At 40.3% G+C, this 27835-nt stretch overlaps 1 protein-coding gene across 3 annotated transcripts in view; it reads right to left on the reverse strand.

The window, feature by feature from the left end:
* The window catches only part of mtss1lb (MTSS I-BAR domain containing 2b), an 81013-nt gene that overhangs the window by 16497 nt on the left and 36681 nt on the right, over positions 1–27835 (reverse strand). For all 3 annotated transcript variants that reach the window (XM_071488437.1, XM_071488438.1, XM_071488436.1), the window contains exons 4-9: positions 9534–9618; positions 8655–8746; positions 7176–7250; positions 1819–1976; positions 1445–1552; positions 1223–1320 (exon numbers count right to left, since the gene is read on the reverse strand). In XM_071488437.1, the coding sequence (XP_071344538.1) occupies positions 1223–1320; positions 1445–1552; positions 1819–1976; positions 7176–7250; positions 8655–8746; positions 9534–9618 (616 nt within the window). The remainder of the gene's footprint in view (positions 1–1222; positions 1321–1444; positions 1553–1818; positions 1977–7175; positions 7251–8654; positions 8747–9533; positions 9619–27835) is intronic.

Raw genomic sequence — 27835 nt, forward strand, 5'->3', positions numbered from 1 at the left:
TTTTATTTCTGTATTTCTGTTTCCATGGCGCCGCACGAGTGGCAGCCTGTTACGGCAGCTCCTGGTCATTGTTGAGCTTTTTTCCCTTTCTTCCCTTTTCTTCTACTTTTAATTGTATTTTTGATCAGCGGTCAGCTTCTCTTATTTGCGCACTATGGACATGCATAATCTAGCGGTGTTCGTACTGGCCTCTCTGCTGTTTTCTTTTTCTCTGTTTACGTCCGTGTCCGGAGACCCTGTTGGAGAACTCCTCCCACCCCGTGCAGGACACTCTGACAGCACTGAGCAGCTCCTTCAGTGACAGGCTGCTGCACCCACGGTGTGTGAAGGAGAGATACCGCAAGTCTTTCCTTCCAGCTGCTGTCAGACTTTACAACAAACTCTGTGCTCAGTAACCACACACACACACACCAGAAACGGACAACTCACCACCGTAACAACCTCGTGCATTAGCTACTGTTGTTGTAAATATGTAATTTTTTGTATCTATATATTTAGTACATTATTATTTTGTTATTATTTATCATTCTAAATATTTGTTATTGCAGTTTCTGAAGCTTTCCTGTTCTCTGCACTGCCACTTTGCTGCTGTAACACTGTGAATTTCCCCACTGTGGGACTAATAAAGGCGATCTTATCTTATCTTATATCTCCTCCCCCAGGCTTCTCTCTGGAGCGCTAGTAACAACAGGTAGATATGCCAATCAAAGAGGCTCTGAGTCTCTCTTCTGATTGGCTGACTGTATTCTAACTGATCAAATGAAAATATAGCAGATTCCAGGTAAACACTCAGAGAAACCAAATCCTTCAAGGTTGGATGGTGGGTCCAGGTGGGTGGGGCTGAGAGCAGTGACTGCTTTGTTGTGACATCACAAAGTTCCAGAAGTCCTGACAGCTGGTTTTAAGGCTCAGTTTCTGAATACAGGCTGTGTGCATTTCTCTGTGGACTGAGGCTTTGATACTTTCACAGTATGAATATAGAACAAGACAAGTCATTGTTTCTCTGTCTGAAGGCTGTGGGTTATGTATTTGGAGATTCCTCTAAACTGAAGATGAGTGGACAAACAGTAGTGATGGACGACTGACACAGACAGACAGGACTGACAGTCACGGTGGAACAAGCTCCTCTTTCTGATACTCAGTTTGTAAATCATTGCAAAGAACACAGCATCACGGCCTGTTACGGTTGTGTCTGTGTGCATGTGTGTGTATTTGTGTGCACCTGCACATGCTGCTCTTGCGTGACCCAGAGCTGCTTGGAGATGAAGGAGGGGTCTGATAGGACCAGCTGTAGTCTGAGCCCTTCAGATCCTTAATCACCTGAGGGAGAAGTGAGGAGTGAGTTAAACAGAGTTGGTTAATTGCATCTTTATTTATATTTGTTCTGCATGTTGTGTGTGTGTGTGTGTGTGTGTGTAAGTGTGTGTGTGTGTGTGTGTTTCACCTGTTCACTAGCAGGGGGCAGTTTGTGAGGATCGGTTGTCAGCACAGTGAGGTCATCAATGATGGCCTGGAGGTGAGTGATCTCTCCCAGCATGGCAATCTCTCCGTTCTAAAAAAAAAGAAAAACAAGATAGAAACAATGAGTCTGATATTCTGTTGACCTCACTGTCTTCTTATATGTTAATATGTCCCTTAGATTCAAGTATTTTTGTATTTCGGTGGAAATCAAGCGTTTTTTGTATTTCGGCATTACACAACCAACAGGCCTCGAGTCACTTTGTGCATGACACTGATCCCACATCGTTATCATTGGAGCAGCAATACAAGACCGTAGGTCCGACTCTGCCAACCCCCCCCCCCCCTCTGTCCCCTCACCACGACTGGCTGAAGGAAGCCAATGAAGGTACAGAAGCGACCCCTCTCCTCCACCAGGGCACGGCGCACCGCCTGCTTCTCCGTCTCCTCCATCAACAGGCACATGTCGGTGACATCCTGCATGGCACTGTCCAGCTGAGGCTGCAGGTCCCCTCGCCCTGGGGATGTGGAGGACAGAAAACAGTGAGACAGGTAGGTCAGGGAGGACATGATGGTAGAAAGGTATGAAGGAAGGAAGTGGGGTTTTCATCAGAGACGGTGGATGAGGAAGGAAGGTGGAGGTTCAGATACAGTAGTATCAGTGACAGAGAAAAAGTGTGTCTGGTTATTTCATTAATATGATACGGGCTTGATGAGATATCTCTTCACCAGCCTCTGCTTCCATAAAAACCAGCACACATATTAAAACTCAAACTGAATGAAAGTACACAGCAACACCTTGTTTGATGTTTTGGCTCCGTACTTGTTTTCATTGTAATGTGGAATCTACACTGTAAATATATCATATTATCTCATATCACATGACATTACATTAGAAAGACAGCAGCCAACCTGATCACATAATGTCCTGCTCACTGTATATGGAGGGACATAAAGGCATATCTGATATATTTAGGCCAAAAGCTTGATGATCTAATAATTTACAGTGTTGTTTTTATTAATAATGTGTTCTAATATGTAATGTTGGCTATTTCTGTCCTTTGTTCTCATAACAGATTTGATCATGTTTAACTATTTGGAGGTAATTCAGATGAAATATAGGAATGTCCCTGATTTTTTTGGCCACTTGGGGGCAGCAGAAACAAGCTTTGAACAACAGTGACATATAAACCTTTTATTTTATTATAATGAACTTAGATCCAGTAGATACACAGCCTCTGTCAAAGTGAGATAATCAAGACTTGTGTTGAGAGTGGATTGGATTACATAGTGCTGTTTGACTTAATTAAAGTAAATGTAACTTGCCTAGTATAAATAAACAATTTAATCTCATTTGGAGTTGTTATGTTAGTTAGATCCAAGGGACATATCAGTCACAGGACCGCTAGTATGTTTTGACACTTCATTTATACTCTGAAGAGAAAAAAAACATTTTATTTCAAGTTTTAGTATTTTGTATTCTCAACTTCCTCAAAGGGCACAACATCAAATTTCATTTTTTTGAAGTGATGCGATCTACAGTAATTATTACACATTTCAGGCACAGACAAAATTATGTAAACACTTCATGAAAAAGGACTAAGTATCTCCATCATTATTGATCAAAGGTCAACAGCCATGCTAGTTGACCTGTGAGGCTGTAGGTGAGCATGCTTAACATGCTAATATTTGGTCATTAATACTAAATGTGTGATTTTTCCTTACTAAGGTTTTTTAGGTAGTGTTATGCAATGTTTCCTTCTTATATAACATGACCTAGGTAAGTGTAATTCATTGTTCAGGGTTTGGTACCCAACTGGATCTTCACACATGTGTGTACATGTGCTGTGGTTCCATGAAGAATATCCTTATTTTGACATGCAGTGAGTTTTACATGACTTCAGTTTGGGTTTAAATACCACCTGAAAGCAAGATACCTTCAGAAGCAGGTGGAATTATACAGTCTTAACTACTTTCCTGCGTTTCATTAAACGCTTCTGTGAAGACATCTGGGTTTCCTCAAACTTCTTCAATCACAAGTTCACCAGCTCACAGATTTCCATTGCAAAAAACAAAATACAAAGGACACTAATGGGGATGTCATTAATGTTGCAAGTACTGGGAAGATTATAATTTTAACCTGATGATGGCACGATCTGAGATTCATTTTGTCAAATTTTGCCAACCCATTCCAGCAAGGTCAAGCGCTTAAGTCATAAAGATGCATCCTCTGGGGATCATGGATATCTCTACCAAATTTGATAGCAGCCCATCCTACAGATGTCAAAACATTTCAGTCAAAACCAAAAAGGTCAAACTCACGGTGGCGCTCGAGATAAAAGCCAAGGGATCACCAAGTGATTCAGAGACATCACCTGGGGACCATGAATCTGTACAGAATTTCATGCCAATCCAATAGTTGATGAGTTATTTCAGTCTGGACCAAAGTGAGGGATGCACACATCAATACTGCCATAGAGACACAGCACCAGTGGTCAGTTGGCATTGTAGCTCAATGGTCAGCTCACGTCTCCCATCTTCAAATTGTGGGTACAAAACCTGGTTGTGCAAGACTCTATACAGCAGAGATGGTGATTGTCGAATGTGGGCTTGTTTCTATGAGCAACCATTTTCACATCACACATTCATTTAATGTGTTGTTAGGGAAAAAAATAGTCATTATAGCAGCTTTAAATTATAAAGTGGTGGGATGCTTAATTTAAAAAAGCCTCTTACTTTCTTTTCTCCTCTGTTTAATGCTGGTTGGAGACTGTTGTGTTTTTGTATTGTGGAATTACGACAATTAATAAAATTGAAGCAATAAAAAAACCCTCTTACTTAGTTACATGGCGTACAGCAGCATTTGTCCTTCTGGGAGAAACACTCTATCCAGCTGCTGTTTTTCTGTGCTCTCAACTTGAGTCAACTAATACGTGGGCTAAAACTACGTATAAAAAGTTGACTACAGTGTGTGAGAGAGTGAAATTTCCCCCTTTTTTACTGTCAGTCCACAGCCAACCTAATGGCAACACAGAGCCAAAACATAAATAATGTGTTTCTGTCTTTCAACTTTGCTTCTTGTTATAATTGCACAGCGATCACTTTATGACAAAAGGTAAGACATAGGTGCATACGTATGGTGTAGAAAATCTAAATCTTCTCTACTGTTAACACAAAATGAATGAACAGAAAGCAAAACATGAAATAACTCTTTATAGTGTTACAGCATGCAAAAAAAAAAAAAAAAAGAAAAAGAAAAAGCAGAGATGTCTGCAGTACCAGAGACAGAATGAAAGAGAGAACAAGAGAACAGTAGTAGCATGAGAGCAGAATGAAAGCCTGCGGTGTGACAACAAAAAAGTCATGCAGGAGTCAGTGAAGAAGAAATTACATCATGCAAGTGAAACTGCACAACTCCAACTTCTCAAACTATAAAACTACAGAAGCTGAGCTCTAATCTGTCACCAGGAGGCAAACGTGAAGCGAGGCTTCCTTACCAACTGTAGTGTTGCAACTTTTTTTTTAAATAAGTCATGGAAGCTGGTTTCATTTATTTTTCAATGGAGAAAAACACAAGAGAGTTGTGATACCTATTACACGATCTTCTGTCAGTGATCATGAGATCAAAAAACAACAACATTTTCTCTTGGTTCATGAAATTGAGCTCACATGTTGTTATTATTTGACAGTATATAGTAGAGTGATGACTTTTACAAGCAAGGTTGGTTTACCTACTAGACTACCTGAGAGCCTGAAAGCTCCTGGTTCAACATGTGACATTTAGTGTGTGGTCATGTAATTAATTGCAAATGAACTGCAATTTGACTTTGTATAAAACACAAAAGCACATTTTACCCTTTCAAATTATAATAAGTAATATAATAATCCCTACATACCTTGGACCTCTTTCTTCTGTAACACAGACTGAGCTACATAACAATGCTTGTTAACTTAATACTGTGTAGTATGTTATAGTATTAAGTTTTGCATCTTCGTTAGGTTTTGCGTTAAGTCTTCATTTGTTTTTTCAATCTTTTATAGATTCCAAAAAAATGTCATTTTCAAAATTTCTTTGTAACTTTAAACACAACCTAATCACATATCACAATAACTGTCTTGTGGTCATTGCAACATTTTGGTTTATATTGTACTACACTTTTAAGGTACTACAGGTTTCTCTAATTTAGGTTTATCGCTATCAAATTACCACAAACTAATAATTCATCACTAAATATTGCAATTCGTGGACAGAATATGGGGAAATATGGGGCCCAAAGTTAATTTTTGAACTTCCCCAAGAGATTAATAAAGTATCTATCTATCTATCTATCTATCTATCTATCTATCTATCTATCTATCTATCTATCTATCTATCTATTCATTTTGGGCTCTCCCTGCTGCACACAAAAACCTTTCCATGACCATTAGGAACCACTGTGAGATTTAGGAATAACCACTGAGTAATAACCTGATTGAAGTGAATTCAGATGGGTTCACTACTGCAGCCTCCACTACATACATGCACATATGTTAATCTGAAGGAGAAAGTTGGGAATGTGAGTAAAAACGGAGGAGATGCAGCAGAGCTGTAGCGAGCGACAGGCTGATACTTACCCTGGATCTCTATTACAGGGGGAGAAATACCACAGGGAGGGAGAGACAGAGAGAGGGCAGCAGTGAGAGAAGGAGACAGCAAAAGAGAGAGAGAGAGAGAAGGTGGGGAGAGAGAGCAGAAATAGCAGAACTCATTGTTAAGGTTAGTACAAGGAAGCCATCACAAGACAGCCACCGTGCCACAGGTTAGAGCAAAATAACACTGCTGCAACCAAAAGCTAAATCCAGAAATAATAATACCACCAAGCGTCAGCACTCACAGGGCTAACCAGACACTTGCAAGCATAACAGCAACGGGCGCTGCATTGTTTCACTGTCAGTTTTACCCAGTGTTGGATTATTGAATGTTATTTTATTGTTAATATAATGTTATATAGTTGTATTATTGTAATGAATTAATTTATTTCTTATATTATATATATTTATTTCTAATGTTTTACATCAAATGATAACAATTTAAGTACATAACATGTGCTCAGAGTCTTGGAGTTGCCTTTAACAAAAGACAGGAAATATTTAAAAAATATATGTATTTGACTTTTACTTTACAGACATCTTACATCTATGTATTCATCTGCCTGGCAACTGAATGAAAGCTGTTCCTGAAAGAAAGCACTATTTATTGGTCGCTGCATCACTGAGTGAAGTGATTCAGGATTAATGAGAAAAGACCTGCAATACTGTTGAGCAGCACTAGATGGAAACATAAACCTACAGTTCTTTTGACCTAGACTGTGTAAAGTCTACAGTCCCTGATCTCAGTGAATGTACTCGCTGTGCTTTCAGCCTGTTCTGTAATGCCTTTATCACGGACCCCAGTCAGATACAATCTCTAAATTAGAATTCGATATAGTGTTGGTATTCATTTACCATTCACTGTCACTACTAGCTCCAGTGATCAGATCATGAAGGTAACTGTGGTATACGGTAAATGTCTGGAGGTACCCATTGCGACAGCACAAGAGCAACACAGAATCACCTTTGACCCTAATGAGGTCTGCTTGACCTTGTAAAACATAATTTTGACCTTTAGTGTGACCTTCTGTCTCTTCTGTCGAGTGTGATGGGAGCATGAGCTCGACTGTCAGACTGCTGACTGTTACCTTTACGAGCCTTCTTCTGTAGCTTCATGGTGTCAGATGACTTCTTCTTGATCTCGTGGCGTGACCTCTTGTACTCTTGGAACAGAATGAACAGAGATGCTTTAGTGACAGGAATGTAAAGCCCTCTGTGTGAACTCATATTATCTTGCATTTCTCACACTGATTTAAATAGAAATGCTGCTTTACACTGCTTGGAGGTAAACACTGATCCTTAGAGATACAAGTCAGATCAGAATTGCACATTATCTCTGGTTTGTGGCTATCAGCACAGTAGGTGTGAAATCAGTAAGATTTACATGAAAGCTCGAGGAGGTTTATCATAATACATACAAATGCCTCACGGTGTTTTCAAACCTAACCTGTTTGGATTACAGGATATTACTAAGACTATCTGCGACTCTACAGAGGGGATTTCCTGATGCTCTAGCAGTTCCTCACTAAAAACCGAGGAGACAGACTGACCACACAGGGGTCTGATAAGCCTTTACATTCATGGACATGTTGATCAAACTGGACCTGGATTGTATTTTGTTGGCTCAGTGGCATTCTGGCAATGCAACAAACTGAAGCATATTACTAAAATCTTCACAGATTATGTATTTGCTTTCTGCCACAATATCCATTTGTACTAGTTACTAGAGTATTATTGAACTTTTTCATGGTAATGTTTAGACACCTAAAGCACTTGGTTATGGTTGGGGAAAGGTTACGGTCTGGTTTAATACAGAATGTCGTTCACAGTGACTTCAGACTACATTTAACCAAAACCACCTTCTTTTCCTAACCTTAACCAAAGTGTTTTTGTCGCCTAAACACAACCACAGATGGGACTGTGGATGAGAACTCTGGTCTGTGGTGTGGCAGCCATTGGCTATGTGCGCCCATCATCCACACCTCAACAAAACCTCCACCCTTAACAACAGTTTTCAGCCCTCTGATTCGACCCATAGGAGTGTCTCCTGAAATACTACCCCTAACTGGACCTCGGTTGTCATGGTTACAATAATAAACACGCAAAATGCACCGAGAGCAGTGTACTTATCTTCCTATTTTACCTAACAGTCATGACTTGGTTACATTTATGCACTAAAACTAACTGGTTAGGTTTAGGAAAAGATGGTTTGGGTTAAAATAACTACTTCCTTAACATTAGATGAGCTTTGTTGTCATGGTTACAATAATGACAATGTAGTTAACTTTGTCAGTAATTGATAACGGTCATGGATAATAGAAACAACATAAACTGCTACTTTCACATGGGAATGGAACACCGCTCTCTCCTGTCATATTCCTGTGTTCTACTGACCCATCCATCCACCACAACCTCCTCCTGACGTGGAGTTTGTCACTCTATAAACTACGTCACCACACTTCCCTTTGCTCCTGTCATAATCCTGTTTGCTTCTGTTTGCTGTTGCAGTTCAGTTGTATAGAAATATAATTTCTTGGAGACATAGTCGACCTGTGATGTGTTTGTACCTTTTGCATGATCCTTATCCAGCTGGTTGGCTGTCTTCTTCCAGTCCTCAATCTTGTCCTGGAGAGGATTGATCAGACTCTCCATCAGAGCACTGCGGGAGAGACAGAGATTTAAGAGGAAGATACATAATGAATGCTTCATAGAAAATCAATCCTGGGGCAAATATTTCCACGGTGTGGTGTTTTGACAAGAGACTGACTCATTGCAAACATCAGAGACCCCCATATTCCAACCACCAGGCCCCACTGAAAATGAGAAGCTACAGTATATATCATTATATAAATTACCTCCACGTGTTGTTCCACTTCATAATTTTAGTATCTGGAATGCTGCCCCCCTCCCCATCTACACATGCATACGTACAAATGCTCACACATACAGTAAATGTAGGTTTATTGCAACAGACGTATAATAGCTTTAAGATTGATTCCATCTTCAAAAGGAAGCCCTGCCATTACCATGGCCATAGATCATCATTATCATCACCATCGATGTAATAGCTTTTTCAGTGGAAAATTCATTAGAGAATATGGAGAATGAAGGAAAAGGAAAACAATGGTTGAAAACAGACTCTTGGTGAGGTTTTCCAGAGTGGTCTGTGTTGCGTGCCAATGGTTGTATTCACTTACAGTCATTTAAATGTGTACAGACAGAGCAATGTTCCTAATGGAAGCCACACAGATGACAAAAAAACCTCACCAAACATCTGTCTCATCACAACCCTGAAAACAAAGTCAGCTCCAGCTCGAAACACACTGTGACTTACTGGAGGGTTACAGTGTATTGGATTAGCAAAGAAAGGAAGTCAAGAGGGATGCAAATAGTGAGAAGGAAAGGAATTAAGGAAGGAGGGAAGCAAGAGTGGACATGCATCTTACTTGGTGAACTGGCGAAGTTTGGCCTCAATGCTGCGATGCCTCATGCACATCCTTGTCAGAGCTGAACCAATATCTCTGGTTGCCCCTGGAAACACAAAACAGCCAAGTTCATACGATAAAACACACACACACGCACGCGTGCACGCACACACACACACACACACACACACACACACACACACACACATGCACGCACACACACATACAGATGCTACCGAAGTGTCTCACTGCACATTTGCCACAATAGGCCCTATTTGTTCTGCAGACACCACACAAAGCTGTGATCAGTATTTACATTACAGCTATTAGTGTGCTGTGTAAAGTAAATGCTGGTGAAAGCATTGTATCCTTCAAACAGATTGAACAACTCCTTTTACATTCAGACAATATTTACACAAGACACCGATCTGCCTCTCATAGATACGACACACACTCCCGGCTTCGTCCAAATAAAGTAGTATCTTGTGAGTGTGTTTGTGGGAGAGCCAACTGCTCTGGGCCTGGGTTTCATGAGCGGCTAACCTGCAACTGTAAACACCGGTCTATTTTAAGGCAGAGTGGATCCATGTGGAAAAAGCTGACCCCAGAGTTAAAGTCACTTCGAGTGATGGCAGACAGCGCTAATTTCCAAACAAGGTGCTCAGAGCTACTGCTGTCACTGCACAGGTGGAAAGCCAGCAAAAAAATCATACAATCATAAAATGTACTTTGCTGCAGAAGTAAGGCTTATACAGTATGCAGTGCCTAGAGAATACCATAATCAGAGCTGCCACTGAAATGTACACACTGGAAAATTCAGATTAAACAGGAGCCAAATGGGATTTCCCCGAGAGACACTGTTTATCATAAGGGCTTACAAAGGCTTACGCAGTAAAATGCAGAGAGTGCAGAGAGAGGAAGGGCGTTATTCAATATGTTATGCACCAGATTAATATTTTCACCCACAACTGAAAAATCCTGACAGAAAAAAAAGGGGAGGTGGTAACTTCTCCAAATGATTCAAACCACAGTTTCAGAATGAGTAGGATGTAACTATCTGCTACACTCAGCCACAGACTGTGACATTTTTGGGGGAAGGAATCAGCAACAATCAGCAAATCATGACAAATTTCAAATTAAATAAATTTTTGTTTTTCAGATTTTATCATTTACTTCCCAAATTTGGGACAGAACTCTTAATTTCACCACATAAATCAGACACCCAGAAGATTTGCAGCCATGCTAGCAACTTGCTCATGATGGCAATGTCAGATTGTCACAGGATGCATCTAACTGGTGACCAATCAATTCACAAGTGTCTCTGTAAGATTGACATTTTGGTCAGAGACAAAATATCTGGACAACTTGATGGACTTCTTTAAAGTTTGATGCAGACATGTTTGATCCAAGCAGGAAGTCATTGTGAGAACTGTGGTTCCCCAACAGATCTTCAGATCAAATTACTAAGCTAAGAAGGGGAACGTTGTAAATGTCTCCTGCTAAACGTCAGCATGCCATTGTGAGCATGTAGCATTTAGCTCAAACTACCTTTAGTTTATAAGGGTTCTAATTTAGAAAATGGCAGTGGTTGGAATATAAATTTTGGCTTCCAACATGAAGTCAGATTTGCTCCAGCCAAATCCACTACCATGATCTCTGCACCTTGCTAGGGACACCAGGTAGAGTAAATGGTATATATATCTGACATGGGTTGCAAGTCATGTATTTAAAAAAAAACAAAAAACAGAAAACAAAATCCACCTGGTGACAAATCTACTTAGACTTTTTGGACAAACCTTAGCTACTTTCCTAAGCAGAGAGTCATCAGTTTTGCCCTATGAGCGCGAGGTCAGGCTTTCCCTCTGCTGGCACACCTCTCTATGCTGACCACACGGCAGCTGATGTGAATGAGCTTCTAACTTTCTCTCTGACTGATCATTTTACAAGTAAAAATAGCTGCAGTAACTCACAGCACAGACATGACAACCGAGGTTTTAAAATCAGGATTTTAGCAGCAGTTTTGAAAAGGCTTGGAAGTGACTGCTGGACCTGTTCCATTGTCTGACAACTGACACACAAAAACATGTAAATAAGAACAGCTTTTTTGGGAATTCGGCTGGATGAAAATATTTTATCAGTGAAGACAGAGAGGAGGAGAGAAGAAAACAGACACAGGTTATGTTTATGTTATATGAGGACAGGACTAAACCTCCTTTTTATTTCTCATTAAAAGATGAACTAATGTAAATCACACCTTAATTACCATGTAGTTCAGTCCGAGAGACAGTGTATCAGTAAAAATTGCTCTGATTCCTACTTTAGATGTCATGAAAATCAACTCTTGAGTGGCAGTTCCTCTGGTTCTAGTTTGAACATGAATGACCTACAATGCCATGCTCATGGGCACCTCAGCGGTCATTGGGATTACTCATTTATTTCCTCCCCGCCTGTCTGCAGATTCAAACCAGCAGTCCTACAATTAAACAACCATAAGACATATACTCACATATGCTACATACCCATACACTCACAACTGCCATACCACACACACACACTTACACTGTGTGTTGTTTACATCCAGGGAGAAGTGTTCCATTCATAATTAACAAATTCCTCCCTCATGCCTCCTGTTCTACCCGGCAACCATTCATTAAAGCAGAGCCACCCTCCCCCATGCACACACACACACACACACACACACAGACACAGAGACACATGCACGCACACACATACTTCAAGTATACACCATGCATGCCGATCAGTTGTGCAACTGAATCAGTATTTGGACTGTGTGATCTAATCCCAAATCAATAAGTAGATCTTGAAACTGATGTGGGGAGAGAGTGACGTGAAGTCACAGAACCGATGGAGAAAGAAGGTGTGTGATATTTTTGGATCGTAGGAAAAGGTAGATTGAGGAAGAAATGAGAGAAGAGATGGAGGAGAGATCAGAGTGCATGAAGACGAGAGGGGTTGCCTTGCACATTTTAATGAGCTCACTGCTGGAGAGAGAACCATGGGACTAGAGTTACAGCCAAGTGTTTCTGTGTGTGTGTGTGTGTGTGTGTGTGTGTGTGTGTTTGATCTCTACATTTATGATGGTCCTCTTCCTGTTTGTTATTACCAGTCATCTGAGACTCCATAGGAGATCCACAAGATTAGGGGTGGCACAGAGCACACACTGCTCACATCTGGAAGACAGCTACTGTGTGTGTGTGTGTGTGTGTGTGTGTGCTTGGAAGCACACAGTTTAGTTATTATAATTATTTGGCAGGAAAAATGATAGAAATAAGTCTTTCCAGTGGACTATAACAATAACACAATTTGCTGTGTCCTCGTCTTTAAAAGAACAAAGTGCAGCCTAGTGCAGTTTCAAAGAAAACAAGCATTACAACAGCCACTCCTCATCTATCTGCCCATTCATCAGTCATCACTGCTGCTATGACCAAATACATCAAATCATAGTTGTGAAACTCTGGTGAAATAGTGATACATTTTAAAGGTACAAATATCAAAATTAAAATTGTAATGTCTCTTCTTTTAGCTAAAACATTGTAACTTAAAGCTGCACTGTTTGGTACAATTATTATTTCTTTATATAAACAGTGGATTAAAGGGCTATATGTCATGTGAAAATGGTAGCATGTAATGATGAACCCACAGAGAATAATCACCAACTCCATGGTTCCCTCTGCTCCAGGGAGCATTTTTGTGTCTTTAGGCTCATTGTTTTGATTTTAGGGCAACTTCACATTTCATTGTAATGACTCTGATCATAGTTTCCAGATGCAGCAGTGAGAAAGCACTGATAAACCCACTTTGCTCTACCTGCTCAACACAAACAACAAAGTTAGAGATTAGCTGTGAACATAGTGGAGCTAAAGAGTCAGATATTTCCCACAGGACTCTGAAGAAATATTAAAGGAGTGAAGGAGTGAATATTGGACTTACATTCATCAAGTGTCCACAAACATGACTCCTAATAAAAGCTAACATTACTCCATGTGTGCTGCATGTGTAAAACAACTGCTTGCTAACAGGTTCACTATATCAGCTTCAGATACTGTCAGTGTTGTGTTTACAGCTTTTTTCCACTGCACCTAAGTTAATGCAGGTTTGCCCAAAACTGATTTGAGGCCGGTGTTTTATATTTATAATATATTAATAAAACAACAGTGATAATCAACAGTGTATGTGCTTTATATTTACTGTGTATTTTGTTTAGCATCCCACAAAGAGCAAAGATGAAAGCAGCCGAACACAGTCACAAACTCTTACATTTGAACTAGCTTCTCTGCTCAGTCTGCTTCCAACAGGATTTTTTTTTCACATCATAAAGTGGACCAGTATTTGGAGATACTGTAACCCTACTGCCCTCCGCCACCGCCCTCTCTGTCTGTTGGTGCTGCAGAAAGAAGGAGGGATTCCCTCCTGGGAAACATGACTTTACTCCTTTTCCTTCCTCTGCCTCTTGCTCACTTTCCCTTTTCTGCTTTTGATCTGCTTCCTGGTTGCAGAGGTCCCTGAGTGGGTTTGTGTGTGTTTGTGAGAGAGACCCACCCAGACAAGGTGCTGAACACTAGCCTCATAGTTTCACAGATACAGAATAATTTATGATTTTGTATCATTTCTGTAATGAAAAATGTGAAAACCACAATTTCATCATAAAATAGCCTGGTGATGTGTGGACCTGTGTGTGTGCAGGGTAATGTGTTAAATAAAATCCATATTTCAACATATGACACATATATTTATCTGGTTGAAGTCATGAACAGATGATTTTTAGTCTCACATGAGTCTCAGTCTGCTCAGTGAGTGAACGGCAAAGCAACCATTCTTCTTCCTCGTCACCTAGCAACTGATTTAACTGACAGGTTTGTTACGGTTTCCATGACAGCGCAGTTCTTGGCCTGTTGCTAAGGTGAGAATCAGAATGTTTGTTGCTAAGATCAAATTGTCTGCTGCTATGGAAACGAGTGTCTAAAGTGCACTGCAAGACAGAGAGAGAGAGAGAGACAGAGGGAATACCACACACACACACACACACACACACACACACACACACACACACACACACACACAGTAACCTCACTGTGAAAACCGGAAGAGGGCTTCCAGCATAGTGGGAACAGGAACAGATAAACCAACAACACACACACACCCCTCCAGCACAGAGACAGAGCTGCTCAGACCAGTGTTTACAGGTACTTTAAGAGTAAAGTTAGCGTTAGAAACAAGAAGCTGCCGTATACTGTTGCTCTCCCACAGTATATTGTTGAGTCTCTAACAACAGTCTGTTCTCCAATGATAACATATCTCTCTCTCTCCCTCTCTGTCTCTGCCTCTTTTTCTTCGCCTGGGGCATCTTTGGCCTTCCCACCGGTGCATCTCCATGGCAACTATTATCTATAATCTAGCAGAGGGATTCGTCAGCCTCTGTCTCGTCATTTGCTGTGCAATGCAGCCGAACATGTAACTCCAAAAGTGGATGGTAGTGATGACCAGACATCTATGTATCTGACATGGCTAAACACACCCAGCTCGTATATACATGTTTTTTTCTGTGTGTGTGTGTGTGTGTGTGTGTGTGTGTGTGTGTGTGTGTGTGTGTGTGTGTGTAGCGTGTGTGGATGTCTTTTTTATATGTCACATCAGGTGATGTGGAAAAAAGTCAAAAATAGTCATGTTTGCTAGGTTAGTTATATTAGGACACAAAATACCCCATGTATTTACCCAGATATTTCAAACTATGACCTATATATGATGAAATCTGGACTGGACATGCTCCAATCACGGCATTAAAGACGTCATATTAAGAAAATCTCCAGATATGCTCCAGATATGAGCCATATTCTTGCAAAAACCTAAAAGGATATCTCCGGATTCTTGGGGTTTTGGCACAGTGGGACAGCTGACAAACACACACTTGCATACACACCTAGACACACATGCTTCATTACTCAAACTTAATTTCACCTCAAAGCAGAAGAGAACAATTGGTGTGAACTCTTAGTTACCACCCTGTCTAGAAGTGATGTTTCTATATAACTTAACTGCAACAGCAAATTCATTTTGTACGAAATGTAATTGTGACCAGATCATGTTGTCATAATGATATTCTGTTAATCTATTTATTTGCTCTGTTTGGCAAGTCACAAATATGTTAATAGTACACACATCAGCAAAATGTTCACAGACAACATGTTCGTTTCCCCCCTAAATATCTGATCCTGCAGGACAATATCCACATGAAGGGACTCCAGCATTATGAAACATTTTGATGATTGTGTTTAGACTCTCACTGCTCTTGGTTAAGGTTAGGGAAAGATTGTGGTTTGGGTTAATCCAAGAAAAAAAGTTCACAGTGACTTCAGACACAACATGTTTATTCACGTTTAACCAAAACCACAATGTTTCCTAAAACTTAACCAAAGTGCTTTTGTTTCCTAAACCTAACCACAGGCGGGACTGTGGATGCAAACCCGTCTTTATAGTCGCCTGTCATCCACCTCAACCACCTCCTGGCAGCGCTGCAGCTGTGGAGCTTCCATTCATTCAAAAACATTTCCACCTCTAACATCATCTAGACAGCTATTACACATACAAAACAAATCTATTGTTGCAGTTAAGTTGTATAGAAACATCCCAGCGCAAAACACCCCAGACTCTGAAGATATAGTTGCCCAGATATTTCAAACTATGACCTATATATGATGAAATCTGGACAGGACATGCTCCGATCACGGCACTGTAAGATGTCATATCAAGAAAATATCCAGATATGCTCCAGATCCAGATTCTTGCAACAACCCAAAAAAGAGATACCTCCGGATTCTTTTTGTCGCAGTGCATAATTTCTAGTAGACAGGGTTGTCATACTTTCACTCTGTGAATATTCACTCATGCTCCTATTTATTTAAGGTGAAGCCTGTATTACTGGAAAATCTATGAATGCATTCCCTGCTGCAGTGCAATCTACTTGCTGGCTCCAACAAACTCTCAGGTCAGTGGTCACCTTTGTTCAAATTAAGCTGAAATTAAAGTGTGACTTTGCACGGTCACCCAACAAAAAAAAAGTGAGATGTGTTGAAATGAAACATTATTCTAGGAGTGTGAGCGTGGGGAAAAGCTGATACTCTGCAACCTTAAAGAAAAACTTGGTAACGGGTACAACACACGTCCAAAACAAGCACCTGTGTGTTGCTCTCAGTAACTATAAAACCGCATCTGTTGTGTTAGCTGTGAGCTTTAGAAATAGAAAAAAGGTAAGTGCGCAGTTTAAAGATGGCAAATACAACACACGTTTGTGCATTCTCAGAGAAATGTGTATACGATCTTATGTCCTTGACTAGCAGGTCAGCAGTTATATCATATCATAGTTTATGCAGAGATGTTGTACAAATACTATATAACCTAAATGAATTATGAAACTAGAGAGAGAGGATGGATTTGGTGGGAGACACATATAATCTTGCTTTTTCCTCGTGTGTTTAATCCAGTTAGGTGCTGTTGAAGGTTGTGTAAATCACCCTGGCGCCTCCGTGCATTAACAGATGTTAACCGATAATCAGTGTCATTATGAGTGACAGTGACACTTGCATACTGAACATCAAGGTGTCAGTTACATTACACACAAATGATTAAGAGAGAAATAATAACGGGAGGAGGATGACAATATAAGAAAGAGGAAGCAGAGGAAAAAGGATGTAACCGGTGATATGAGGAGGAAGAGAAGCACAGAGTCAGGTGATGACAGAGGTTTTGACTCAGGTGGCGTAACAGGGAGGATGGGTTAATGCCAGAGCAGGTGAGGCTGTGGTTTCCAAGGTTACAGACGTCTGCAGCAACCGCCCATCTGTTCCCCTGTCACCGGCATATCTGCAGTGACACAGCAACAATAAGTGGAAAGAGGGAGAGAGTTGGGGCAAAAGAAAGACAAGCAGAGGAGACAAAGAGGAGGCAGAGGAGACAGAGGGGAAGACAGGCACAGGCAGAGAGACCGCAGTAGTAGCAGTGCCAGAAAAAGCAGAATTATTCATGAAGCCTAGATTCTCTCTCTCTCACTATAAAACCAAGTCTGAGATAGAGCTTCCCAGACAACCAGGCAGCCAGTCACCCCGACCAAAACAAGCCATCGGTCTCTGATACAACAGCATCTACAGTGCACACACTGAAGTGTACTCCAGGGTAAATCCTGTGCAGCAAACCCCCAATACCGCATGCTGAAGGAATGCATTACAGCATGATACATTATACTTAAGCAATAAGCCACAAGAGGCCGTGGTTTGGAGGGATTTTGATTGAGGAGAAGAGAAAACTAGTGGTAACAGTGTAAAGGATCATTAGGTAAACTAATCAATAATGTAGCTTAACAATGTGGTGAGCAAATAATACTGTGAGTTTTGATCTTTGGTAATGACTGATGAAATATAAGGTCATATAAGCAGCTTTGAATGTGTCTCAGCCAATCAGAAGGCCTTGTAATAGTCACATCCAGTTCACACAGCTGACCTGAGTCCTGTTGAAACATATCACAGCTTCCCAAGAGTGTAACTGTTGATCTGTGTGTTTTTACAGCCAGTGTATCGATTTTAAATGAGCTCATGCTGAGTGTGTTTACCTGTCTGCCTTCGGCTCAGATCAGAGGCAGGAGGAGGAAAGTATTAAGGCCACGATATGCAAACTAGTTGTGGGATCACTTTGGAAGGCATACTGTTGTTGATAAGACTTCTAGAGTCTGATGTTCATTTTAAAGGCACAATATGTAGCTTCTACTGCTATGGGGTCTCTAGTGTGGGATCATGGGAATTGCTGTTCTTCACTGCCATCAGCTTCTCCTCATTTAGATTCCTTCAGTGTCAGTCCTTCAGGAGGTTTTTACCTGGAGCTGAATTATCCACAGAAGTCTCCTTCTCTCCACAACAAATAGTCCAGGTGATTATAACCAGTAAAATATGAATAAAATAGTCTCTCATTTAAAGTCAGTGTTTCACTAATGCTATACAGTGGACAACACATCAGGGAGGGGTTGGGAGCTGAGACTGCTCATAACCTTTGTTTTGATCCAATTGTTTTGATCCAATTTTGATAACTTATGATCCAGACGTTCAGGAGGTTTTTTACCAGCAGCCAAATTATTCACAGAGATGTCCCTCTGTCCATAACCACTGGACCAGGGGATTAAAACCAGTAGAAACGCAGAATAAAGCAGTTTCAAGTTAAACATCAGTGATTGGCTGATGCAGTTATCCTTCATCCAGTTAAATATATAGTTGAAATCAACCAAGGTGTAAAAACTGCCTCTTAAAAATGAATCTTAAAACCAGATAAAAATTGAATTTTTGGCAGACAACCACAATGCTGATGCATGAACATAGGGGATATGACATCAGTGACAGGGAACCAGATGAAACAGATGGTCACCATGATTAAATCACTGATTTCTCTGGTCTGAGGAGTAATGGAAACATTTGGGATAATGTAAGTACAAAACTGAATTTTTTTTTGATATTTTAACATGGAAAAATTACCTCTCCTATCTTCAGCAGATAGTGAGAACTATTTAACAAAATAGTTTTGCTGACACTCCAACTGGATTAAAATGTGTCAAGCTCTAAGAGGACAGGAGCTACAAGTTGTCCTGTCAGCCTTTCAACTGGCCAAAATTACACACACACACACACACACACACACACACACACACACACACCACAACATGCCAGCATTGACCTCTGACCCCCTCCCTGGAGCCATGACATCAGTCAGAAGGTCATGGCGAGGTCACTTCCTGTCAAAACACATCTCTCCACCCCAACTGTTGTTGCCATGGTGACAGGAGGATAAGACTGGCTGTGACAGCTGAACTGACACACACTCTCAAGGCTACAAAAGTTTTAGCACATTGGCTGCTTCCCTGCAACTGTTTTACCACCATTTCTGTTCATTTTTAATTCACATATTTCATTCACATTTCGTAATATTTTCAGTGTTGCAGGTGTTACTGTATTTCCTCTTCACCTGTCTAGGGACAAATTTAGCTTAACAACAAAATTCCTATCTCCCCCATGTTAAGATAGGAATAAATGTACTATTTGTTTATGTATCTGTCACATTTTGCTTACAAACTCTCTGCCACCGCTCTGTCCTCAGCGACCCATCGCGCAGCAGAGTTTGACCCAGTTAAAAGTCTGCTGTTATCAACCTGAACAATCAATGATCTGGCCCAGTCTGGTTGATTTCCACAGCCAGTCGCTTCCGTGCCCAGTCCTCTCAAACAGTGCGCAGCATTATTTAATCTTTATGAAGTGGTGTGGCCACAACTAAAAGAACCCGGAGCTCTTCATCTGACCGGTCTGTTTTTATTCATGTGGTGAAATAAAAACGTACACAGAGGCTGAAGAAGTAGGTCAGAAATGTACATTATTTACTGATCTTCTCTCAAAAGTGAGCAGCTGTAAAAGAAAATAGAGCAACCCACTGAGACCAGAACTGAGGGTGTTTGACTTCTTGTTTCACGCTCGTTGCTCGGTGATTCGCAAAAAATTTACCCATTAAACACAACTAAACTCAAATATTAAAATGTTTTTCTAATGTAAGTGATCTGTTTAGCCATCTCATATAGCATAATGACATACCTGAGAGTGAGGAACCCGCCTGCGCTCTGTTCATTTGTTTTGCATGGGCTGAGCCAAAATGTCTAGCCAATCTGTTCACAGCAGTTTAAACTGAGCTACTGTAAACTGTACAGTGATTATAGCTTATTCAGTCCTGATTAGGTACTATTAATGCCAAGTAGTACTCAAATTACCCTTTAGGTAATTAGCACTTCAAGCTCTTTCTCTATGTAATCTGTAATTAGGTACTTCTTAAATTATAATACTGCATGTTTCATGTCTTTTTTGATTTTTTTTTTATTAAAAGAAAAAGATATATTGTACTGTGTATTTGAATTGGCTCAATATCTTACAACCAGTCTACTTGACTGATGAACTCCTGGCAGTACATGCTAAATTCCTATGCTATGTTACTTGTGTCACTTTTCGCAACATGATACGAACAACATTATACGAACGTGATACCAGTCATGGTGCAGGTCTTGTCTTAGTGATAATAGTGACAGGATGAGATTGCCAGAGATAAATGACACATTAAAACATGCACTCAGCGGTTTATGACACACAGTAGGAAAAGCTCAAGCTTTAAACACAACTGATTAAACCTGATGATATCTAAGGTTTAAGTGTTTAGAAATGATAAATTCATCCTTGTTCTGACAAAGTGAGAGCTCAAAGTGAAGTAGCAGAGAGACAGAACAGTCAGGACGGAGGAGGAGGATGAGGAGGATGGCTGGGTCGACAAATCACAGGACTGTCACACAGGAGGTTTACATGTGATTGTCTCTTTTATCCATGACCGTTCCGCAATCTTAACCATGTGTTTGATACTGTAACCATGACAACAAAGATCCTCTAACCTCACAGAAGTACCTATTTAAACCCACACCAGGATCATTTTCCTAAACCTGACCAAGCTGAAATCATTCCACAACCTTAACTGCATGTTTATTACTGTTACCATGGTGATGAGGGTCCAGTACAACCTGGCTTTATCCATGGGTAGGGAGAGGTGACCCATATGGTCATTTAGGTTGTTATTATTATAACATAATAATATATTATATTATTGTCAAGGAGCCTATTCCAGACCATGACACAAGACTGTTGCTTGAAAATGGGGATATAACACCACAGAGAGGTGACAAAATAACATATTGTAAAAACTGCATAATGCAATCAAATGCAATAGAACTACAGTAAATTGTACCTTTGCTTTGTGACTTTGAGTTATAATGTTAAATTTTTATTTTCATGTTTAGTTAAAACAAAGATCTGGTTATTTTAAAGTAGAATCTCTGTACTATATCAAATTCTGTTTTGATTTTGCCATAAATAAATTATGCACTGTGAGAAGATTTTATCCATACTATCCACTCCTGATGGCAAATTGATTAACAAAGAGGGGGAGTGGTAACCCCAGAGAGGAGGCAACCTACTGTGTGTTAAGATAAAAGCCACCTTGATCACAGAGATGGCTGGAATGGAAGCCAAAGTGTTGGACAGAGAGAGGTCAAAGGTCAGAGCCAGAAGCCTCAGGTCAAAAGTAATTGGAGACACCTGACTCTATGTGTGTATGTGCATTGTTGTTCTAGGGATGAGAGCAAGTAAAACTCTGTAGACTCCATGTTTTCACTCTCTGTCTCTATATGATACTCACAGATTCCTGTCTTAGGGAGAGATGTGTTGCGTTTCTATCATGTGGGAATAACCATTCAAACAATTTGACAGCTCAAAGCACTGGCTTCAAAGAGCAGACACCATAAAAGCATAATAAGAGTTTTCTTTATCCTCTGGTTGCACAGTGATTCTCTTCTTTCTCACGCACGGCTTAACATACTGATGCACAGCTCTGTCTGGTTTTTAACAGCACAAATATCAACGGTCACCTCAATGTCCACAAATAAAAATCCAGAGTACCTGTTTCCTGCAAAGACATTTTAGGAGCAGACTTAATGGCCTGAGTGACTTAAAAAAACAAAGTTTCTTTTATTTTCACGATGTCGCAAATGAGGTCCCGCGACCAGAAATCCTAAAAATCGAATGTGAACACAGCTCTACCTGCATAAAAGCATCCCTGCTCCAGGATTACGGAGACCAGTTGGCAGACAACCTTGACATCAAAGGGCTTTGCTTCAGCATCATTGAGGAAGTACACTGCTGGACAACTTCCTCACCCGGAAAACCACAAAGCCCAGCGCCTTGGACCCATTAAAAAGCAGGATACTGTGGACCAACGAGTGTGCTGGTGTAATGGTTTAGAGTGGAGTCAGCTGGGCCTGGGAAAGCATGCACATTCTCTGGCTTTGATTACAGAGGCTTTAAATCTCTCTTACACACGTACTTACTGACACGTACACACACACAAAGACACACACGAATATACAAACTGAAATACAGACACACACTCTCTCTCCAGAGGCCGATGGAGGGCTGAAGTACAGGCCTCCAGACAGGGCATATTTACTCTAAAATGGGGGGTTGTTGGCAAGGGACAGTTTCTGTTGCTAAAAATAGCAGCACATAAAGTGAAACCAGCCGGGGCAGCTTGTACTGTCATTACACAGACAACTGTGAAGAAATGTACAAAGAGAAGAAGAGAACATGCAACAAAAAAGTAAAGTTCACAGGGACTTAAATCTTCCAGATGGACAGTTTTGTGAAGCAAAAGACAGGTTGTTAGATACTGGAGCTCCGCACAAACAATTTTGACCTGGTCTTACCTGTTGTAGCCTCTAACCATGAGCACAAATCAGAACCTATCCCATCTCATTATAACGTGTTAAGAGAACTGGAAATGTGATAAGAAAAATGGGAAATGCTGTGTGAAGAAAATAGGGACTAGATAAATAATTTGACTAAATGTTTGATAAAACCAAGGACCATTTTATTAACTGATTGTTGGCAAAGAAAAAAAAAAGTATTTTATAACTTATTAGTAGTAACCTTTTAATCCTTTGTTAATCCACAGTGTTCCTTGATAACATTATGTCAAAAAACATCATTATTGAATTTGTATTGTGAATGAAACTCATCAGGATCAGGGTTGTGCCCACACAGAATTGTAATATATGATCAAGAGTGATGTTACTTATATTAGTATCACATATACACATCCTCTGAATATATTAATATGTAAGTTTATAACATATATGAAATACCCACGATAAAATTTGTATATATACATACAATAAAAAATATCCATATGATGAACTTTAATATGGTGTAATTTGTTGTGACCATATATGTTAATGATATATATTTAATTAATATATGCAAGTTTACTAAAACAACAAACATAAAAATCCTATATGCTTATATATGTTTTTCTTGGATGGACATATATTTAACTTATGTCTACAATACAAGCATACATACATAAATATATATATTTGTATGGAAGGGACATATATGTTAAGATTATTATTATTAAATAATCTTAACATATAAATTGTAATTATTCCAATTTCTAATAGGTTTCATATATATTTTTTTACATATGTGCTTTTATTTTATATGTACATATATGGCATATGTGGATACATATGTACATATATGTATATCTGCATATGGGTGGGTAAACCCTGCTGAAGCAAGTCCTCTAAGTTAAACAACCATATAAGTAACTTGAACCTACCATTGGTTACAACCTTTCATAGTCATAGTAACAGTAACAAACATGCAGTTTGGTTAAGTTCAGGCACAAAATCTACTTAGTTAGATTTAGGAAGAGATTGTGGTTTGGTACTTCCTTAAGGTTAGAGGACCTTTGTTGTCATGGTTACAGTAATACATGTGGCTAAGGTCATTGAACAGCCATGATTAAAACAAACAACACTGAGTATTGGTTTCACATGGGAAATAAACAATGGTCTCTTTTGTGAAAGTCCTGTGTTTTGTCAACCCATCCATCCTCCTGAAGCAAAACCACATCACCTGACTTCCTCCTTTGCTTCTGTCATGATTCATATAGCTAGTGGTCAAACGTAAGTATGGCTAAATGGCTTGCACAGATGACCTCTGGGGTCATTTTTCACAGACTGACAGAAGTGTCCTTGAGCAAGAAACTGAATCCCTACTAGCTCCAGGTTTGATGAACTCACCAGTGCATAAAAAAAATGCCCTGTCCTTTATCATGGAAAAGCAATATCACAGCATCATCATGCAGTGAATTACTGTTAATCCAGAAATCTGACACTGAACTAGAATCAATGAAAGGGAAAATCAATTGAAAATACATTTGTGCATCTTAGCAATCTGATATTGATCTGAAATATTTCCTATCATCAATATTAATGTTGAAGTTTGAATTTCAGTTTGAGCCCAGCACATCATTTTGTCATTTCAATATCAGGGCAACATCTGTAATTCTACATCCAGATGTTAAAATGTTTTTGATAATCTGGTAAGTGAGCAGTAAACAAAGCAGACGTTTGATGCTAGTTTAGACGGCAATGCTTGTCTCTGTTGAGTGGCTGATTTGCTGAGCTGTCTGCACTTCCTAACCTCTCGAGGCTACATGACACATGATCTTAAAAAGGCTCTCACTGCTCTGGCAAATACTGGGAAAGCCACTCTGTATTAGGTTCAAGTGAAAGCTTATCTCTGTAACATATTTTTGTCACTGTGTTTGGCGGGTGTGTATTCTCCAGTGCTACCGTGTGTTGAGATGGTCAGCTGACCAACACTGTGGCTGCAAGGCAATGCTGTCACTTTGCACTTGCAACAGTTCAATAATTATCAAACTTTCATGCACTTTCATGCAAGAAGAGAGCGTTAAGAAAGAAGAAAGAAAATGAAGAAGAAGAAAATGTCAAGTACTCTGTATCCATACACTCTTGAAATATCTGCCAAATGAGTCATGCAATCTAGTCTTGAGTCTTGTTTTTTTTATACTTAAAATAACTGAAAAACTTTTGCCAGTAGGGTGAGATAATCTGGCTCCTTCTCTGAACAGTTTTACCATAGAAAATTTCCAAAAATGGTCTTGAAAGAAGGAAGCTCACTCTATTTGTATGTAGATGAACTCCTTTTATACAGCATGTATTTTTAGAGAGTCACATAAAAAGGAATCGTTTGACATTTTTGGATAGAGACTTGTATGGTAAATGTGAAGTTAGAGTCAGCAGCAGTTACTATAAAACATGTCGCTCCCAATGATGCAAACATCCTTTTGCTGGATCATAAACAAGATGAGATGTCTTTTCCTTGTGCAGCCATTTATGACCTTTTTGAGTTTTGGATTTTGACCTGCAGTCATGTGTTTTACAGAGCAAAGAAAGAAGAAAGAAATCCCCCTCCGCTGGGACATAAAAGGTCAGGCAGTCAAGCCTGGAGGTGGTGGGGGATCAGAGTCTTGTACAAGACTAAGATTTTATGTTCAAAAAATGAACACTATCAACACCATCACTATCAGTATCACTATCAATGTGAAGGAGCTACTGTGGTGATGTCATGACCAAGACCTTCATCTATTGTATCTCAGAGATATCTACTGAAGGTAGCATGCTAACAAGCTAGCTCCGGCCCATCCCATCTTGTAATACCACTTTGTGCCACTAGATGCTTTGTGAGTCAGAGTCTAGTCTGCCCTCAGTGCTACATAAGAGGACAAAGAGCAGCTTCCTCCAGAGCTTGAAGTTAGTGTTGTGGCTTTCAACTGCTGGAGCCTTCGATTGGTGTGGTGATTGTATCTTTTTCAAAACTTATATTGAGGCTCCAGCTCACTCTGTCATACCAGAGTGCAGCAGGTTTGCCTGGGTGTTGTGGTCACATCAATGCTGATTGGAACCAGAGTAAACTGTTTCACGCACACACGACACGAAGCCCTTGGGGTGACATCTCCCCGAAGCTTCCTCACACGTCGATTTGCATGTAGAGCAACATGCAGAGGCTCAAAAACATGACTAACATACAGGATCACAGGATTCCCTGCCCACACTTCCATGTCACCGAGCACACACTGCAACATGCATATCCCCTCACACGCCCACTGAGAACATAGCTTCACATATGCTTATGTGCATGTACAATATGGACACACACTCTCACACAATCTTAACAGCATTCACATGTTAACATGAGCAATAGTAACCATGCATTCTTACAGATGGTATCCACTGTAACATGCAGCGTGCCATCTGCCTGGACGCATCATATGAGCTGCTTAAGGGCAAGAGAGGTGGTCCGTGCATCCGGTTGTGTCAGGATCTCACACACACACACACACACACGAACACACACACACACACACAAACACACACACAAAAACACACCATATTAACCCTTATTGTAACTACCAGACTAATACACCCCTGTGTATCACATGCATATGATTTACATTAACATGATGGATAGAAACAGAACTGATTACAGCCACCATCATACACAGTAACCCTTTGTTATTGTTAATGTGATTGTGAGTACAATCTATCATAGATTTTATTTATCTACACAGAGGATATTGTACGCCATCCAGATTGTAAAGCCCTTTGAGGTAAATATGTGAATTTTGGTTATATAAATAAAATTGACTTGATTAACTGCATGTGCTTTTTTAGCAGTTATGGTTGTTATGACGCTGCTTTCATGGCCAAGTCTTTCAGAGAAAAACACAAGAATTAAATATACATATAATGTAGTGATAGAACCAGTCAGAGCTGCGCTGTCAGACCAGAGTTAGGCTTGGCTGTGCTGAGTCACACACTGCAGTGGTCTAAATATAGCATTCTGGGTAATGTAGTCTAGGCATCATGTGTGCTCCTCAGCCTCCCTGCGCACTCCTGACCCCCACAGATACAGCATCACACAGAACCAGACTGGAGGAACGTTGGCAGAGGAAGAGAACGACAGGCTACGATGGATAACACAGATTTATTTACAGACAGATAATGTGACGTGCAAAACACACAGGCCTACAGTGAAGCCTCTCTCTCACACACACACACACACACAGTCAGTAGGTGACAGCATGTCTGTGAGAACACTTTAGTTTAGAGCAGGCTGGCTGGCAGGAGGTCAGGTAGCTGTGGGAAACACTGCTCTGCTGCTCCTGCTGACAATGCTTCCATCCAGCTCCCTGCACCGTTCAAGAGCTGTTGACATACCACAACAAACAGCCTGCACCTCAGGATTATTCAGACCTCACAAGATGACCTTGAGCGGAGATTTTTTTCTGTCATACAAACCGACCCTAAAGGTCAAGAATCAACTTCCAAGTGTGTGGAGGAATAAAGGGTTGGACTGAGAAGCCCTCCAAAAAACATAATACACTGGCATCTGTGTGTGCCACTGTTGCCATGACAACGCACCTGGTGGGAGAGTCACAGAGCAGAGACATGGGGATGAATGGTAGAGAAAAAAGTGAGTGGACAAGGATGAAGCACACACACACACCTACCTGTAATACACACATCATGAAGGACAAGTGGAGGCAGCACATACTTAACAAACTTTACAAAAGCAGGAAGGAAGGAAATCATGACAAAATATGAGTAAAGATGCTACTTTGGGTTTTTTTCTGTAAAGAAGAAAAGAGTATTTTGTTGTAAGCCGGGCTCAGACAGGCAACAGCTTGACTGAACAACACAACCAAAAGTCAAACCTCAGCCAATTTGTGTGCATCCCTGGTCGTAATGTGAACACTGTGTTTCTACTGTCTAAATGGAACTTGTCTTGGTTATAGATATTATAATTGCTCCAGTGTTACCT

This window comes from Trachinotus anak, unplaced genomic scaffold (assembly GCF_046630095.1).
Source record: "Trachinotus anak isolate AG129_WGS33_773 ecotype Australia unplaced genomic scaffold, CSIRO_AGI_Tana_v1 ptg000011l, whole genome shotgun sequence".
NCBI lineage: Eukaryota > Metazoa > Chordata > Actinopteri > Carangiformes > Carangidae > Trachinotus > Trachinotus anak.